Source organism: Budorcas taxicolor, chromosome 20, assembly GCF_023091745.1.
Source record: "Budorcas taxicolor isolate Tak-1 chromosome 20, Takin1.1, whole genome shotgun sequence".
In the NCBI taxonomy this organism is placed as follows: Eukaryota; Metazoa; Chordata; class Mammalia; order Artiodactyla; family Bovidae; genus Budorcas; species Budorcas taxicolor.
The window spans coordinates 23,683,839-23,702,373 of NC_068929.1; the positions used below are offsets into that span (position 1 = coordinate 23,683,839).

General features: G+C 39.9%; 1 protein-coding gene across 5 annotated transcripts in view; it reads left to right on the forward strand.

Annotated features, from left to right (window-relative positions):
• Nucleotides 1-18,535, forward strand: part of PDE4D (phosphodiesterase 4D) — a 974,373-nt gene that overhangs the window by 740,271 nt on the left and 215,567 nt on the right. For all 5 annotated transcript variants that reach the window (XM_052659249.1, XM_052659253.1, XM_052659254.1 and 2 more), the window contains one exon: nt 4,149-4,340. In XM_052659249.1, coding sequence (XP_052515209.1) covers nt 4,149-4,340 — 192 coding nt within the window. The remainder of the gene's footprint in view (nt 1-4,148; nt 4,341-18,535) is intronic.

The following is an 18,535-nucleotide window of genomic DNA, read 5'->3' on the forward strand; positions in this document are numbered from 1 at the left end:
CTTTTCAATGAGTCAGTTCTTCGCATCAGGTGGCCAAACTATTGGAGTTTCAGCTTTAGCACAGTCCTTCCAGTGAATATTCAGGACTGATTTCCTTTAGGATGGACTGGTTGGATCTCCTTGCAGTCCAGTCTTATCCTTGGACTCCATCTAGTTGGCAGTGAGTCAAAGGAGGATTCATTATATTAAAAATTAAAATTCATTCATTATATTAAACACATTCTTTGGCAAATTCACAACTGACCTCTTTGGTACCAACATCTAAGGTTAGGGTTACCCCTCATCTCCTACTTGTTTTATTAATAATACCATGACATTGTTTATAGTTACATTTCAAAAATGAGTAGCTTATTTGAAATCATCCATATTTTCAGCCTAAATAAAATCTCAGTTAATTTGCTATCCACTGAATGAATTACTGCCTTGATGTGTTTTCAACCTAATCTCTTTCAGGAGAAGATCCTCAGTTCTAATATTTATAAAAGAGCTCATTTTTTAAAAAAAGTAAGAGTGAATACCTACTAACAGTGACCATTTTTAGGTCATTTTTAATCTGTAAGTGGAGAAGGCAATGGCAACCCACTCCAGTATGCTTGCCTGGAAAATCCCATGGACGGAGGGGCCTGGTGGTCTGCAGTCCATGGGGTCGCAAAGAGTTGGACACAACTGAGCGACTTCACTTTATCTTTTCACTTCCACGCACTAGAGAAGGAAATGGCAACCCACTCCAGTGTTCTTGCCTGGAGAATCCCAGGGACAGCAGAGCCTGATGGGCTGCCGTCTATGGGGTCGCACAGAGTCGGACACGACTGACGGGACTTAGCAGCATTAATCTGTAAAGCTAATAATATTTCTTAGGCTAATGTGTTTTTATCGATATTTGGTAATCACTTCCTATGGACCTATAAGAGATTTTTAAAAAATATTTAAAAGGTTGTTTTCATGAATCTTAAAAAAAAAAAAAAAGAAATAAATAGCTTTGACTTTTACGTTTATTTATAATAGATTTTCCTTAAGAAAAAGATCTCCCTCCAGTGGACAAATTGTTATACTACAACCTGCCAAGAAAACTGTCAAAGCCCATGAACTATCCTGTATCAAGTGTTTTATGACCTATTAATAAATGTTTGGTGTTAATAGGTAATATAACTGTAAAAAAAAAAGTTAAAATTTTAAAGATACTTAGCAGTATTTTTTACAAAACTGAGAGTGGAGAAGTTTTTTTTAATTAAGACTTTCTTGATTTAATTGAAAACATAATAATAATACAAATTACTGATTTGGGAGTAATATTGGTATTTCCTCAGGTGAACTGAGAGAAACTGAACCACAAACCATGCTCCAATAGCTCTTATACTTCTGTTTCTGGATGGTGTGAAAAGGGTACTTATCTTTTATTTTTTAAAACAGTAAGCGCATTTTTATATTGAAGGGAAATCAGCATAAACATGTGTTTTATATGTTCACATTAAAACCTCCTCATGCTGAAGAGCTGCCATGACTATCTCCTTAGAGCAGAAATCACCCTTTATCCTCTCCCGAAGCAGGGGTCTTTTATATCTTTCAACTGTATACTGAATGCCTTCAAAATCCCTCTTTAAATACCATTCTTCTCTGAACATTTCTTAGATATCCCTGCCTGGATTAATCGCATTGCCTTTATTTTTGTAACTCAGTGTGCTCATGGCAGGTATTTAATAAATGCTTCTTGAGTTAAGCATATCCAAGAAGAACGTGCCAGAGATCTGGTATAAGTCTCTTTAATAATTAGAAACCCTTTCCCTCTGGCCTTCCTCAGGATTGCTAAAATCCCAGATGCGTGAAGTGTCTGTCCATGTGGAACAGATGTCCATTTTTGGGTGTCACCTAGGACTTCCCTAGTAGTTCAGCTGGTGAAAAATCCACATGCAGTGAAGGAGACCTGGGTTCGATTCCTGGGTTGGGAAGATCTCCTGGAGAACAGATAGGCTACCCACTCCAGTATTCTGGCCTGGAGAATTCCATGGACTATTCCATGGGGTCGCAAAGAGTCGGACTGAGCGACTTTCACTTTCTTTTCCTTGCTAACGCACATTTGTGGTTTATACGATTATGCATTATAGCTGGGAGAACTTCAGGACTAGTAGATAATCCAGTTAGCTTGGTAGTAATAGTTTCTCGCTCAGTCGTGTCCGACTCTTTGCGACCCCATGGACTGTGGCCTACCAGGCTTCTCCCTCTATGGGATTCTCCAGGCAAGAGTACTGGAGTGGGTTGCCATTTCCTTCTCCAGGGGATCTTCCCGACCCAGGGATTGAACCCGAGTCTCCCGCATTCCAGGCAGACACTTTAACCTCTGACCCACCAGGGAAGTTAGCTTGGTAACTTTGGTCAATTAACCTTTCTAGGAGCTGGTATCCTCGTCTACGAAATGAATCTGTTCAAGTAGATAATCTCAGTGTCTTTTAAGGACCAAATAAATGCATCTGTAAAGTGACAAAATTCTAAGAAAATTTTGAATTGAAAAACGTGTTTGTGACTGGCTAAGCTAGATTTTGAGTTTTTCCTCTGTGTGTGTGTGTGTGTGTGTGTGTGTGTGTGTGCTTTCTACTAGACAGATTGATTTAGAGTCAGTGTTCTCATTTGGTCATAAAATCATAGGTGATTCATGAAACATCAAGTATCTGGATAATTCTTCCACTTTGGCCTTCAGTCTTTGGGTCATAATACTATTATTAATCACTTCCAGGAGCAAAAGAATATTTAAAAACTAGCTAGTTGATAGTTTCGATAAAGATTCTAATGGGGAAAACATTGATAACAACTGAGCTTGAATTCATTCATTCATTTACTCATTTAACAAGTTTTTAAACCACATACTGGCTGGGCTGTCGTGAGCTAACATCCTCTTCTTATAGGAACGCACAAGAGTTGACTTCATTTTAATACTGGTTGATGCTTGACTAGAAAAACTCTGTAGAAAGTTTATCTCGGTTATAAAGTGTGTGATATCAAGAGTGGCATCTGTAGTTCTTTTCTCGCCAGGCTCTATGTATTGCTGAGCATTGTGCCTTCATTCACTTGATCACTAGTTCAAACCACTTTTCTGAAGTGCCATGTGAGTACTTAGAAAACCTAGAATCTTCATTCTCAGCTCACAGTCTAGGAATGGAGATTGCATGGTAATTATTTCCAGCTCCTTATAAACGCCACCAGTAGGGAGTAGGAATGAGTCTTGGGGGTGCAGAGGAAGGGCATCTCATGAAGCTCTGGGGTATCAAATCAGTATTTCCAGTGGAGGCTAAGTCATCAAGGATGAATAATAGTTAGGCAGGAGAGTGTAGTGCCGAGGAACTGGGGAGAAGAAGGTTAGGTAGTGAGACCCTGAGACAGGGAGGTGGTGGTTGAGTATGAAGGGAACGTGAACTGCTCGATGGGAGAGTATTGCATGTCAAGGTTGGGGAAAGGGCTCATTGTCCTTGAGGACAGATGCCCATGACTCTGTCAGTTTAGCCAAGGAATGTGACCTTTATTCTGAGGACAACAGTGAGCTACTGAAAGATTTCTAGCTGATGAATTACATAGTCAGGTTTACATTTTAAGGAGAGTCATACAGGATGAAAAATGGATTCAAGAGACTACTTTTAAAACTCTTATAATAATATAAGTGAGAGTTGATGGAATCTTGAACTTAATATATTGGCAGTGGGGATGGAGGGAAGTGGCTACAACAGAAATTTGTGATTCGATAGATGTTGGTAGGAATGGAGAAGCTACTCCAGAGAAGCTCAGCTTTGGGGAAACAAGCATATTAGACATGTCATGAGCACTTGTTGAATTGAACCCAAATATTTAGTAAATTACTATATAAAAGGACTTCTAAGGACAACCAGTCTTTGCAGAATGGCTCCTTTTTAACTGAGATTGAGTTCAGAGAGATCTATGTATCATATCTGGTCAGTTAGCAGAAATACTCAAAAGCTTGGGAAGGCAAGTGTATGAAGTCAGTGTGTTATTTTTCTTTTGTGTATTCTGGTACTATAATTTTTTTTAACAAAAGGAATCAGCTGCTAGGTTTCCTATTGTTACTTCCTAAAATGAAATCTCCCATTATTAAAACATCAGCGTGCAATTCACAGCAATGTCATCCTTTTCTTCCTTGTTTACAGTTTCGATGTGGATAATGGCACATCTTCGGGGCGGAGTCCCTTGGATCCCATGACCAGCCCAGGATCTGGGCTGATTCTCCAAGCAAATTTTGTCCACAGTCAGCGTCGGGAGTCCTTCCTGTACCGCTCCGACAGCGATTATGACCTCTCGCCAAAGTCCATGTCCCGGAACTCCTCCATTGCCAGTGACATGTAAGTATGAGGCTTAGCAAAGTGACAAGGAAACTCTTAGAGGAAACCAAGTAAATTTCTCTCTAGAGTTGATAAAACCAATGATGTTTGCTCAACTGCATCATTCTCTAATTTAAAAAGGATGATGGGCAAAATTGTATAAACTGAAGATAAGCAGTAGATTGAATTTGTATATGCTCTCACTCTTGATAGGACATTTATTTTTCCTAGAGAATACATTGTCTGGGAAAAGTGAAAATTAAATTTTTAATGGAGGCCTTTACACTGACAACATTAGCTTATAGTCATGTAGGACCTGGCTGAGATTTAGCTACCTAACCATGTGAATCTTTCTGAATATTTTGAAAAGCTTTAAACTCAGTTTGCAAGTCCCCATGATATTAGCATGTATGTCTCTTTGAATGCATCTTCATTGATGTACCACACTGATGTTAGCACTGGTTTGCTGGCTCATTTGAGAGATCTTTGTGGAGGGTTGCCTAAATTAAACCATTTTTGGAATATTAATCACTGGAGGCAAGTAGAGAAAACATTGGACAGGCTTGAATATCGTTTAAGACATGGCACAGCTTGGAAAGTAATTAAAACAGATAAGCTGGTTTACAGATCACATACCATCATTAGCTCATTTTCTCAGCACATTCCATTCCTGTTTATTCTAGTGTTCTTTAGTTTTCTAGTTTCTGGAGGCTTCTAAATAGGACCTGACTCTTACTCAGTACCTTTGCTGTCATTTAAGATCACTCTGCCTCTGTGTAGAGTTAATGTCCAGTTTCCTCTTCTGCATATACATCCGTCCAATAACAATAGCATCTTCTCACGGCACCATCTCAAAAGCTCAGGATAGGTTGCGGTGCATCTTAGAAGAATGTATGGGGTCCCTGAATGTCTAGTGTTATTCTTGGTATTCTAACAGGTCGTTAGGTTATCCCAATAGGTCTACATGAGATTCTAGAAATGAAATGGCTCTTGGTTGCCATTTATTAATAGTTATAAAATGATGATACTCTCTTCTCCCTAGGAATGAGCAACTAAAGTACAATCACTTTGAATCAGGTTCTGAATTACAAAATTCCCATTTTGTAACTGTCTTTGTTTGACAGTTACAGGAGATAAAAGAAAACTCTAAGACAGGGTTCTTAATCTCAAATAGCTAATAATGTTATGAAATGCCAGGTTTTATGTCAAATAATTAGTGAAAAAACATTTTTTAAGTCCTAATTGTTGTCCTTGCAGGCTACAGGTAAGAGTATGTCATTACCTACCTCTGTGCACCTGTCTCCACCATCTTTCAAAAACTACCCAATTTACTCTCCTTTTTAATCTGCTTTTTTGGCAGTGAAACTTATTCCATAATTACATCTCCCCACATTCTTCCAATCCCACTCCAAGATCCACATCTACTTGCTGTATATCCTTACATGTTGTGTTGCCTTAATATTCTGAAATGTACCTTGAATTCATATTGACCTCTGAAAATCATCCCAATTCAGATAATATTTATCAATCACCCATAAAGTAAAGTCATGGTGCCAGTTATCAGAGGAAAGGTGATTTCCTTTAACTGCGCAAGGTGCATTTAATCTAGCTCCCATCACTGTTGTGTGCCCTCTTCCCTCCTGCTCAGAGCCCTCTTCTTCACTGATTCTGCTTATCACCCCTTAACATATTATCGCCAACACAGAGATGCGGACCCTTTTCTCTCTGCTTTGGAAAATTCTTTAATGTGTGTGCTCAGCTATCAGCTTTCATCGGATGACTTACTGCTCAGTATCGCTGGCCCTGAGGCCTCAGTTGAGCTCCAGAACTATAGCGCCTCATTGCCTGCTAGAGATTTAGACTTCCTTGTTCAGCTGCTCCTTCACACTCACATGCATGCATGAGTGCCTGCGTGCTCAGTCGTGTCCTGCTGTTTTCAATGCCCTAGACTGTAGACCACCAGGCTTCTCTGTCCATAGGATTCTCCAGGTAAGAATACTGCAGAGGGTTGCCATTTCCTCCTCCAGAGGATCTTCCCATCCAGGGATTAAACCAGCATCTCCTGTATTGGCAGGCAGATTCTTTTACCACGGAGCCATCTGGGAGGCCGCAGTTAGTACATATTCGTCATTAATTCATTGTATTGATGGTGTCCACTCTTCTTTATTACAAAACAACTTCCTTTTCCCATTGGTCCTATTTCTGTTATTTTTGTCTTGTTTTCTTAGGTCTGAAATTTAAGATGGTCATTTATTCATTCACACGTAATAAAAATACTGAGCAACTAGGTGTATTCATAGCTTCCAGTCTGCATGGGGTAGGAGAAGAGGCAGGGCAGGAGGGCTGATAGTTTAGACTTTTGTCATAAAATGTGAGAAGCACCATCTTTGAGGCATTTACAAAACTACAAGAGAAAAGGAGAGGAGAAGGAGAGTTTGCCAACCAGGGAAAGCCAGGCCAAGAGGGCAACATTTGGATAATGTGGGGTGAGGAGAATCATGGCTCAGTTAAAGAATGACAGTTTGATTGGTGTGGGTAGGAAAACGTGACAAGAGAGAAAGACTGGAATACAATCACAGAGGTGTTTAGCTAGGGTCACGTGATCCCATTCATGTTTTTATTGCTTCTGATTACTCTATTGTTGAGTGATTGAGTAAAGTGAAGTGATTACAGGGAAATCGTTCATGTTAAAATTCATAGAAACAAAACAGGCTTAATACGATGGAGGGCCAGGTCAAGGGAGTTGAGGTGGGATGACAGTTAATCCAGAGGCAAGGGGTGCGTGTGTGTGCATGAGTGTGTGTGTGTAGACAACCAGTGGGCAAAGCTGTGTGTGTGTATGTGCCCGCAAAGGAGTTGGGGTGGGATGACAGTTTAATCCAGAGGCAGGAGGCTGCATGTGTGTGTGTGTGTGTGTGTGTGTGTGTGTGTGTGTGCGCGCGTGTGTGTGTGTGTGCGTGTGTCTGTGTGTGTGTGTGTGTGTGCAAACAACCAGTGGGCAAGGAGAACCAAAGAGAATGCTGAAGTTTTGACCCCAAACTTGTAAATGAACAATGATGTTGACATAGGGACAGGGTAGAAAGCAGACAGCATAAGGAATTTGACTTCTACACAGTGGGGCTGGAGCTATAGGAGGAACAAGGCAACAGTCAAAGGAAAAGGGCAGAGAGCAGAAGCAACACTGCAGAAGATCAGGAGAAATTCGAAGAACCAGTTACTCTTTGCAGTGACTAAGTTTGGGAAGACCACTGGAAGAAGCATCTTAGTGGGGTAGTAGAAATAGAAGCATCTTGGTGGGGTAGTAGAAATAGAATAGAGTTAGTGGAGGGTTGAATTGAAAGTGGAGATATCAGCAAGTGCAAGCATCTCTTTAAAAGGTTAGTAAGTTAAAAGGGAAAAGAGAATTAAAGTTGCTTGAGAGAGAATTGAGTTCAAGGGAATTTATTATTTTAATTCAGAACAGGTAAGGTGAGGGACACAAGGGTTAAGTATGGAGTTGTAGCTGCTGCCAAAAGTAAGATCATGGGCTCAAGTGAAGGGGCTAACCCTGGAAAAGTAGTGCAGACAAGTACTGCATTCTTTAGAACAATGAAAAAAAGTGAAAAGAGGAAATACAAATTTGGAGATGGATGGGTGAAATATTTAGAGAATTGATGGTTTATAATATCTACTTTTTCATGCAAGTAGACACTATAAAAAAGAGTATATGTCTATAACTGACTCACTTTGCTGTATAGCAGAGATTGTTACAACATTCTAAATCAACTGTACTTCAGTAAAAAAAGAAAGTATAGCCATTGATAACTAAAGGAAAGAGGATGGGGCAGCTTGAGAATATGGGGGAGAGTTTAAAAGAGCCACACTGCAATTATAAACAGAACAGGAAATTTCCTGGCAGTCCAGTGGTTTCGATTCAGCACTTTGACTGTCAGGGCCCAGGTTCATTCATCCCTAGTTGAAGGACTAAGATACCACTAGCTCTGCAGTATGGCCCCAAAACCTAAAAAATATAGAAAGAGAATAGGATAAGAATACTAGAAAGAAACTTGCTGAAAAACCCCATAGATAATAATATGTAATATTGGATGGATAAAGAACCAGATTGAAAGTCATATCTTCCAACTTTAGCAAAGGTGAAACAATTTGGCTTTAGATGGAAGCCAGGGGCAAGCTCATGGTGTGTTAGTGGACTCTATTTTATGTAGTTGCATATCCTAATTTCTAAAATTATAGCACATCGATTTTTGGATGCCAGTGTGTACCCACATGGTACTTCCCCAGTGGTTTAGTGGGAAAGAATCCTCCTGCAGTACAGGAGACACAGAGACGCAGGTTCAATCTCTGGGTCGGAAAGATCCTCTGGAGGAGAGCATGGCAACCCACTCCATTATTCTTGCCTGGAGAATCCCATGGACTGAGGAACCTAGCGGGCTACTGTCCAAAGGGTCACAAAGAATCGGATATGACTGAGCGACTAAGCACGCACGCACATGTATCCGTGCTTCTTATGAAAAGCATATAATAGTTCATGTTTAAATGGCGCTTTTCTTTCCAAAGCAAACCTACAAGAATGACCTCAATTTTCCCTGTACCTTTTCAAGAGTTTCTTTATCTGATCAGTCTCACGTAAGTGACAAATCTAATCAGACCATGATGCAACTCTATATTTTGTTGAAAAATAATGACTTGACATGATCAGCTTTCTTATCCCCCCTGGGTACTTATATTGGAACAATAGGGTTTTCCTTTGATACTAAATGACTCCTGGAAAGGGTTCTTTCTACCTGGGAGATGAAGTTTCTCTGAGAAGCAGGGTGAATAGAATAAAAAACTAACTGTTTCAGTCTTCAGTGTGACTCTAGACAAACCATCTACATGTAAAGTGTTATCCTTTATCTTCATTTGACCCCACATGTGGCCATATGTAAACCTCCACTTTCCTATCCAGTCCTTGATAATCCTGGGAAGATTGTTTGGTGTCTATACTTCAACTGTACTTTATACAGAATGATAGTATTATGTATTTTAATCACTTTTGATTATTTTATACTTAATAGTACTAGTTAAGCATTCCTATTAAGAAAATCCCTTGCTGCTGCTGCTGCTAAGTTGCTTCAGTCGTGTCCGACTCTGTGCAATCCCATAGACGGCAGCCCACCAGGCTCCCCCGTCCTTGGGATTCTCCAGGCAAGAACTGGAGTGGGTTGCCATTTCCTTCTCCAATGCATGAAAGTGAAAAGTGAAAGTGAAGTCACTCAGTCGTGTCCAACTCTTCGCGACCCCACGGACTGCAGCCTACCAGGCTCCTCCATCCATGCGATTTTCCAGGCAAGAGTACTGGAGTGGGTTGGCATTGCCTTCTCCAAGAAAATCCCTTAGAAATTTAAAATACTAACAGTACCAGTGAAGGTTTATGATTATCTATTTGAATGAAATGTTTTAGAAAACTGTTAATTGCTCCTTAAGTTGAAATATAATTGTTTAATTTATTGGTAAAGTGAGAACGAAGATAAAACTGAAATGGTTACTTATTTATTCTACCCACTGTGCTTTTCATTTAATACTTTCATCAGTCCTATGAAGAGGGGCATTATTATGCCATTTTACAGGTGAAAGATCCAAGGTCCTTAAACTTAAACTTCTTGAACAGCACACACACGTTTTGATCATTTCTCTGAGAACATTGTTTTGCTAATGCCATAAACAGTGAACTATTGCAGCAAAACTACTGAGAATCCGAACTACCTGTTAACCAAAGCCAATGACCAAATGAATGACTTGGCACTGTGGAAATTTGTTTTTCAGTTAGAGTTTAAGCATGAAAGAAGATGCAAGCTCAAATTGGTCAGAGGAGTAATAAAGAACATATTCAAGTGACCCTTTGGAAAATATTCAACTGACTCAAGTCTATAGAACTAGGCTAAATTTCACAAACATTAACTTAGGTAAGGCAGAAGAGAAGATCCTGGCAGCCTCTGCTCAGAAGCCTGTCACATAGTTTGTTAAATATATTCCAAGTAGCAACTTAATTCTTAAGACTAATAAGACATCAGTTCAGTTCAGTTCAGTCACTCAGTCATGTCCGACTCTTTGTGACCCCATGAATCACAGCACGCCAAGCCTCCCTGTCCATCACCAACTCCCAGAGTTTACCCAAACTTACGTCCATTGAGTCAGTGATGCCATCCAGCCATCTCATCCTCTGTCATCCCCTTCTCCTCCTGCCCCCAATCCCTCCCAGCATCAGAGTCTTTTCCAGTGAGTCAACTCTTTGCATGAGGTGGCCAGTGTATTGGAGTTTCAGCTTCAACATCAGTCCATCCAATGAACACTCAGGGCTGATCTCCTTTAGGAAGGACTGGTTGGATCTCCTTGCAGTCCAAGGGACTCTCAAGAGTCTTCTCCAACACCACAGTTCAAAAGCATCAATTCTTCAGCACTCAGCTTTCTTCATAGTCCAACTCTCACATCCGTACATGACCACTGGAAAAACCATAGCCTTGACTAGATGGACCTTTGTTGGAAAAGTAATGTCTCTGCTTTTGAATATGCTATCTAGGTTGGTCATAACTTTCCTTCCAAGGAGTAAGCGTCTTTTAATTTCATGGCTGCAGTCACCATCTGCAGTGATTTTGGAGCCCCAAAAAATAAAGTCTGACACTATCTCCACTGTTTCCCCATCTATTTCCCATGAAGTGATGGGACCAGATGCCATGATCTTCATTTTCTGAATGTTGAGCTTTAAGCCAACTTTTTCACTGTCCTTTTTCACTTTCATCAAGAGGCTTTTTAGTTCCTCTTCATTTTCTGCCATAAGGGTGGTGTCATCTGCATATCTGAGGTTATTGATGTTCCTCTTGGCAATCTTGATTCCAGCTTGTGCTTCATCCAGCCCAGCGTTTCTCATGATGTACTCTGTATATAAGTTAAATAAGCATGGTGACAATATACAGCCTTGATGTACTCCTTTTCCTATTTGGAACCATAAGACATAGGTAAATTTTTAATGATTATCATGAGTACACTAAAGAAATAAATACATAAAAAGTAAACTTGAACTATCATAAAGAGTAAACAAGTATTTTATAAAAGTAGGAAATACTACTTACAAAATAAATAGTGTAACAGAAGGTTACCCATGTGCTGTCATGAAGAAACATGGAGAAAATTACAGAATACATAGATAATTGCATAAACAATATGTAGTTTTTCCCTCCTAAGTTCTTCAAAATGCACTTTAAACTACCTTAATTTCTGGATAAGAGTTACTTCTGTGGTTGCTTTCGATCTAATGCTGCTATGTGATTTGCATTTGCCAGTACTCAGATGTGAGCCACTGAGGAAAGTAACAGGAGTATTATCACTGACAAGAAAAATAGAAGTTAGCCATAAAACTAAGAGTTTATTGAAGACAAACTGTCAGTCAAACCACATCAGTTCAAAGCAATTTTCAATCCTAGTCTCCCAGTATGTCCTGCCCTTTCCCCACCCCGATACGGGGTCTACAGGTCTATTCTCTATGTTTGTGCCTCTATTCCTGCCCTGGAAATAGGTTCATCTGTACCTATTTTTTCTAGATTGCATACATACGTGTTAATATATGACGTTTGTTTTTCTCTGACTTACTTCACTCTGTATGACAAACACTTCCTCCGTGTCTCTACAGACATGACCCAGTTCTGTCCTTTTTATGGCTAATATTCCATTGTGTATATGTACTACATCTTCTTTATCTGTTCACCTGTTATTGGACATTTAGATTGTTTCCATGTCCTATCTAGTATTAACAGAGCTGCAATGAATACTGGAGTACATGTGTCAAATAGATAGCTGGTAGGAACCTGCTCTAAAGCACAGGAAGCCCAGCTCTGTGCTCTGTGATGGGTGCAATGAGAGGGGAGGTCCAAGAGGGAGGAGATGTATGTATAAGTGTAGCTGATCCACTTCATCGGAGAAGGCGATGGCACCCCACTCCAGTACTCTGGCCTGGAAAATCCCATGGATGGAGGAGGCTGGTGGGCTGCAGTCCATGGGGTCACGAAGAGTCGGACACGGCTGAGCGACTTCCCTTTCACTTTTCACTTTCATGCATTGGAGAAGGAAATGGCAACCCACTCCAGTGTTCTTGCCTGGAGAATCCCAGGGATGGGGAAGCCTGGTGGGCTGCCGTCTGTGGGGTCGCACAGAGTCGGACACGACTGAAGTGACTTAACAGTAACAGTAATCCACTTCATTGTAGAGCAGAAGCTAATACAACATTGCAAAGCAATTATACCCCAAGAATAATGCAAAAAAGAACATTTTTTAGTTCATCTGTATAATGGACCTCTAGTCCCCATCTTCTGTTGAATAAACAGTAATACAGAGAATCCAGATAATCTAATTAGCTCTTTACTCGTACTTACATACTGATACGTATGGGGAGGTGTGGAGGGGCAGTGAGGAGGAGGTGAGTGGACCTGATGTACCATAAAAAGCTAGGGCTCACTTGGTGGTTTAGGTAATTAGTCCCTGTCACCATACAGAAATATGCTATCTCACTGAACAGCCTTTGCAGTGTCCCATGTGGTCATTCTCCAAGCCAGGAGTCACTATCCTCCAACCCCATGTCAAATTTCTGCCCTTTCCTTCAGTTCAGTTCACTCGCTCAGTTGTGTCCGACTCTTTGCAATCCCATGGACTGCAGCATTCCAGGGCTCCCTGTCCATCACCAGCTCCCAGAGCCTACTCAAACTCATGTCCATTGCATTGGTAATGCCATCCAACCATCTCATCCTCTGTCATCCCCTTCTCCTCCCACCTTCAATCTTCCAGCATCAGAGTCTTTTTCAGTGAATCAGTTCTTCATATCAGGTGGCCAAAGTATTGGAGTTTCAGGTTCAGCATCCTTACCAGTTAGCAGTTAGCAAGTCCCTCACCATCTCTTGAGGCTTTGTGAGTTTTCACTTGGAGCTGCTCTTCGTCTTTTCCTATGACTATTGAGTAGAGGTGATGTAGCCTCTAGCACTGAATTTGAAAAAGGAAGAATTACATATCTATTCATTTTTTTTTACAGGTTACATTATTCTTCATTGGTCTTACTGAGCTATCTGAAAATGAAACTGAAAAGAAATGTTGCATTACAAAGATTCTAGTCCTCACTGGATCTATATGAAAAGTTTGTAGCTCCACCTAACTAGATTTTTAGATCTTGTTAGCTCTAATGACGGAGAAGGCAACGGCACCCCACTCTAGTACTCTTGCCTGGAAAATCCCAGGGACGGAGGAGCCTGGTGGGCTGCAGTCCATGGGGTCGCTAAGAGTCGGACACAACTGAGCGACTTCACTTTCACTTTTCACTTTCATGCATTGGAGAAGGAAATGGCAACCCACTCCAGTATTCTTGCCTGGAGAATCCCAGGGACAGGGGAGCCTCGTGGGCTGCCGTCTATGGGGTCACACAGAGTCGGACACAACTGGAACGACTTAGCAGCAGCAGAAGCAGCACTAATGAGCATCTTTCTCTTTTCTAACCTTGATCTGCCATTTGAAAGTTCTCTGTGCACATGTGTGCTAAACTGTTTCAGTTGTGTCCGACTCTTTGCTACCCTGTGAACCTCAGCCTGCCAGGCTCCTCTGTCCGTGGGATTCTCTAGGCGTGAATACTGGAGTGGGTTGCCATGCCCTCCTCCAGGGGATCTTCCAGACCCAGGGATCGAGCCTACATCTCTTATGTTTCCTGCCTTGGTGGGCAGGTCCTTTACCATTAGAACCACCTGGGAAGCCCCTTAAAAGTCCTCTACCATCATGTAAATGTAGAAAGGAGCTGTGGTCAGATCATTCCTTGCCCATTTCCTGAGTTTTCCGAACTGAGGAAGTGTTCTCACCCCTTACTCGATGGTATAAGAGTAAAGACACTGGGGCTAGAGTGGCTTAGGTGTTCTGAGCCACCACAGGGAGCTCACATGGGTGCGACAGATATTTGAAATTTTCAAGGGAAACACAGAAACATCTGTCAGTCACCTAGATAATGAACAACTTAAAATAGTTTCCATTTTCAACTTTAGATCATTAATTTCTGTTCAGTGACATCATATCTTTGCAAAACTGGGTTGTTGATAATTGTTGTGATAAGAAGCAAGCACTGCACAAAAATCAGTGTGAACCAGAAAGTGAAGGAGGCAATGTGCAAGCTCCTTCCCAGGTGAGAAGTTCTATAGTCTTCAACGGGTGCTCAGTTGTTGAGACAGAACCATATTAAATAGTTTGAACTAAACTCCTAATAATTTCCACTATTGGCTATTTCTTTTGGCCGGTGGGGTGCTATAGAAAATTGATAGTGGTTTTAGTCACTAAGCCCTGTCCAACTCTTATGACCCTATGGACTGTAGCCCGCCAGGCTCCTCTGTCCATGGGATTTCCCAGGCAAAAATACTAAAGGGGGTGGCCATTTCCTTCTTCAGGGGATCTTCCTGACCAGGGGATCAAACCCGAGTCTTCTATATTTCAGGCAGTTTCCTGCATTGCAGGCAGATTCTTTACTACTGAGCCACCAAGGATATAAATTACTGAAATATTAAGAGTGTCATGAACTGAGAAAGTTTAAGAACCCAAGGTATTTATTCATGTTCTTAGCATCGGAGTTAAATCAAATCCCTGTGTAAAGAGATATTTTGTTAAGAGAAGGGAAAAAATTCAGTACATTCACAGTCGTGAACTTCTGGATGAGCTCTAGAATTGATAATTTATCCTATTCTTTACCTCAGGTAGACAAAATAGTTTATTTTTGCCAAGAGTGATATTATTTTGGTGGTGAGCCAGATAAACTGGGATTCCTCTACCAGTCCTTGGAGGCTGGCAAGTTACTATCATTATTATTGTTTTAGGGTATTGATACAGACCCTAAACTCACACAGCCTTTAAATCTCAGGAAGTCTGTTGACAGAATATTCTAACGACATTGGCTGCTACAACACTGTTTTGCTACCTTCTTTATTTTTGATTTTTTTAAAAAATTCCACTTCTTTCTCCAGTCCCTGGGGTTGTTTTATTTCTAGCTCAAAACACAAGAGATCCATAAATGGCTAAAAATACTTATAAATTAGGTAAATGTGCTTTTTCAATTTTTAAATTAAGGAATTAAAAATAGCAGCTGAATACACATTTTATATTCCTAATCTCATACTAAAAAAATAATAAAAGGAAGTTCTAATATTCTGACGTTTTGAATAATCATGTTTGTTAATGCCACAGGTAAAAATAGTCCATTTTAATGTGTTACCACAACATTTGTTTGAATTATCATTGCACTATGCTCCAATCTTTGAAAATAGCAAATTAATTATGTGTTCTAATAATATTCTTTGCTTATCACTGCCAAAGTTATATATCCTAAGGTCTTAGGAAACATGTAGAGATAAATATTAGTTATGAAAAGTTCTTAAGGCAGAGGGGGAAAAAATGGAGATTGAACAAACTTACTAGTAATCCCTTATTTTCATGCTAAGGCTACTAAAATTCTATTATGTCTTTAGGAGAGTTTGCCCTAATATTTAGCACACAATTTTCTGAATTTTCTCCATATTCAGTATGCTTCTCAGTGTTTGAACTCTAATATTAATTGTGAAAAAAGAAAAGGCACCTGAGCTTTCCTCAACTCCCATAACTCTAGAGAAAAAGGCAGTGTGAAGATCAACTATTGAAACTTGTAAATGATTGACTGTGCAGTTAGCTTTGACCTCAGACTTAATATTGATACTTTACAAAAGGTAACATCTACTTTTTTAAAAATGTGGGGAGAATGGTAGCTTAAATGATAGCTAGCTTAAATGGTAGAGAATGATCACTTAAGAAAAGTGATCACTGTACAATTTTATGAGCTCAAATTCCTGCTAGGGAGCAAACTCAAATCAACTTTGGTCAAGGAAGAGCTGGCTTATTTTTCAGTGAATACAAAGAACATAACCTCTAAGAGCAAAGTGTGAATTAAGTTAATTACTCAACTAAAATTAGGAAAATTTGAAAACCATCTTCAATGAAAAAATGACAGTAACCTGCGCAGTGCTCTCAGTGCGATATGGCCCTAAATGAATGAATCAAGTTGAAAATTATGAAGTCTTCTTATTTCTTGTAAGGGACAAATGGCCATTACACAAGAGGATCGAGTTCTATCAGTTATAGATACTGGGCCCAGGGCCTCCCGCTTGCTTTTTTATCCCAACACTCTTTCTTCTATATACTCAGTCAGTCAGTTTGGTCTCTCAGTTGTATCCGACTCTTTGCGACCCCATGGATTGCAGCACGCCAGGCCTCCCTGTCTGTCACCGATTCCCAGAGTTTACTGAAACTCATGTCCATAGAGTCAGTAATGCCATCCAGCCATCTCATCCTCTGTCATCCCCCTTCTCCTCCCACCTTCAATCTTTCCCAGCATCAGGGTCTTTTCAAATGAGTCAGCTCTTCGCATCAGGTGGCCAAAATATTGGTGTTTCAGCTTCGACATCAGTCTTTCCAATGAACATTCAGGACTGATTTCCTTTAGGATGGACTGGTTGGATCTCCTTGCTGTCCAAGGGACTTTCAAGAGTCTTCTCCAACACCACAGTTCAAAAGCATCAGTTCTTCTGCAGTCAGCTTTCTTTATAGTCCAACTCTCATATCCATACATGACTACTGGAAAAACCATAGCTGTGTACTCAACCCTTTCCTGTCCTCCTTCTCCCTCCATGAAGGTCAGGCATCACCATTACACGACAATGATTTGTGCCTTCACATGCCTAGAAGGATCCCCTTTTTGTATTGGCTTTTATTACACAAAGTAAATAGGCTTAGAGAGTGTCTCTATGTCCGCAGATCGCTTTTAACTTCTTACATCTAGAAAACCTTTTGCTATATAATTTTGACAGTGGATCATCTTTCATGCCATCATTTAACAAATTTGAGGCCATTTATTGGTATCATGTGTATTCTCTAATGAAGCCTTAAATTTTGTCTTATGACAAAAAAGAAGAGATTACACTTCAGACTAGAGAATTTTTGCTTATGTTGCATTAGCTCCAGTTTCATTTACTTTCTTATCAATGCATGTGGTATGAGCATACATGGGCCAAAAAATGAAGGGTTTTGTTTTAAGAATGTTTTTCGTCAAATATCAGGCCAGACCTTAATTCTTAAAATGTGAGTAGGCAGTGAGCAAATGATTTAAATTTTTTAAGACTAAATAGCTTTCAGTGTCTGACTTTGATATATAACTTTCCTTTCTAAAGTTATAGGATATAACTTATTTATTTTTCTAAAAGATTTTACTTTGGGCAGAATTTCTAGTTTCACAGCAAAATTAAGAGGAAAGCATAGAGATTGCTCATATACTTTCTGTCCGCTACCAGAGTGGTATGTACATCTGTTACAAATGATGACCTTGCATTGACATTTTATGTTTTTAATCTTAGGAAATATACCTTAAAATGAAATTTTGCAGAGCAGATGGTGTTTGAAGGGTTTTTACATTGAGTGGTACAGACAAAATAAGATAGTAAATTCTCCTTATACTAATAATGATGCACCTTTTCCTCCACAATAATTTTATCCTCCGTTATTTGAAATACAGAGGCAGAAAATCAAAATACTTTCCCTAGGATTGCACTCAAATGCACACACAATGTATACATAAATATATTTATATGGGGGTATTTACATATGCATGCATATGCACATAAATGCCATCTCCTGAGACATTTGTTACATATGACAGGCATGTAATTTAGCTGCACTCTGAATATGAATGTATGATATTGAACTCTCAGGCAGAATTGTCACCTCAGTAGGAAACCAACAATTGTTTGATTTCATCTTATTATTTTAGTTTAGGGAAGAAGGACATGAAAATCAGTAGATGGGTAGAGACTGTTTCGTGAGTCATTTTAGTGATTTGTTTTGTTTTGTTCTGCATTTTTACATTAATTGTTCCATTTGTTGTCTTTATGGTATATATCAGCTTCATAAAATGAAAAATGTGCTAGAGATTAGGGATTTTTTGGAATGTGCTTTTGGCATTGATAAATGCCACCACTGATGCCAAATTGCACAGTGTTTAAGCACAGGGCCATCAAGAGTCCCACTGCCTGTGTTTGAATGCTGGCCCCATCATGCCATGGGCATTTGATTTTTTTGTCCTTCTTAGGCCTCCTGTCCCTAATCTAAAAAAAAAAAATACCTAATATGGGATAATCAGTGTAATG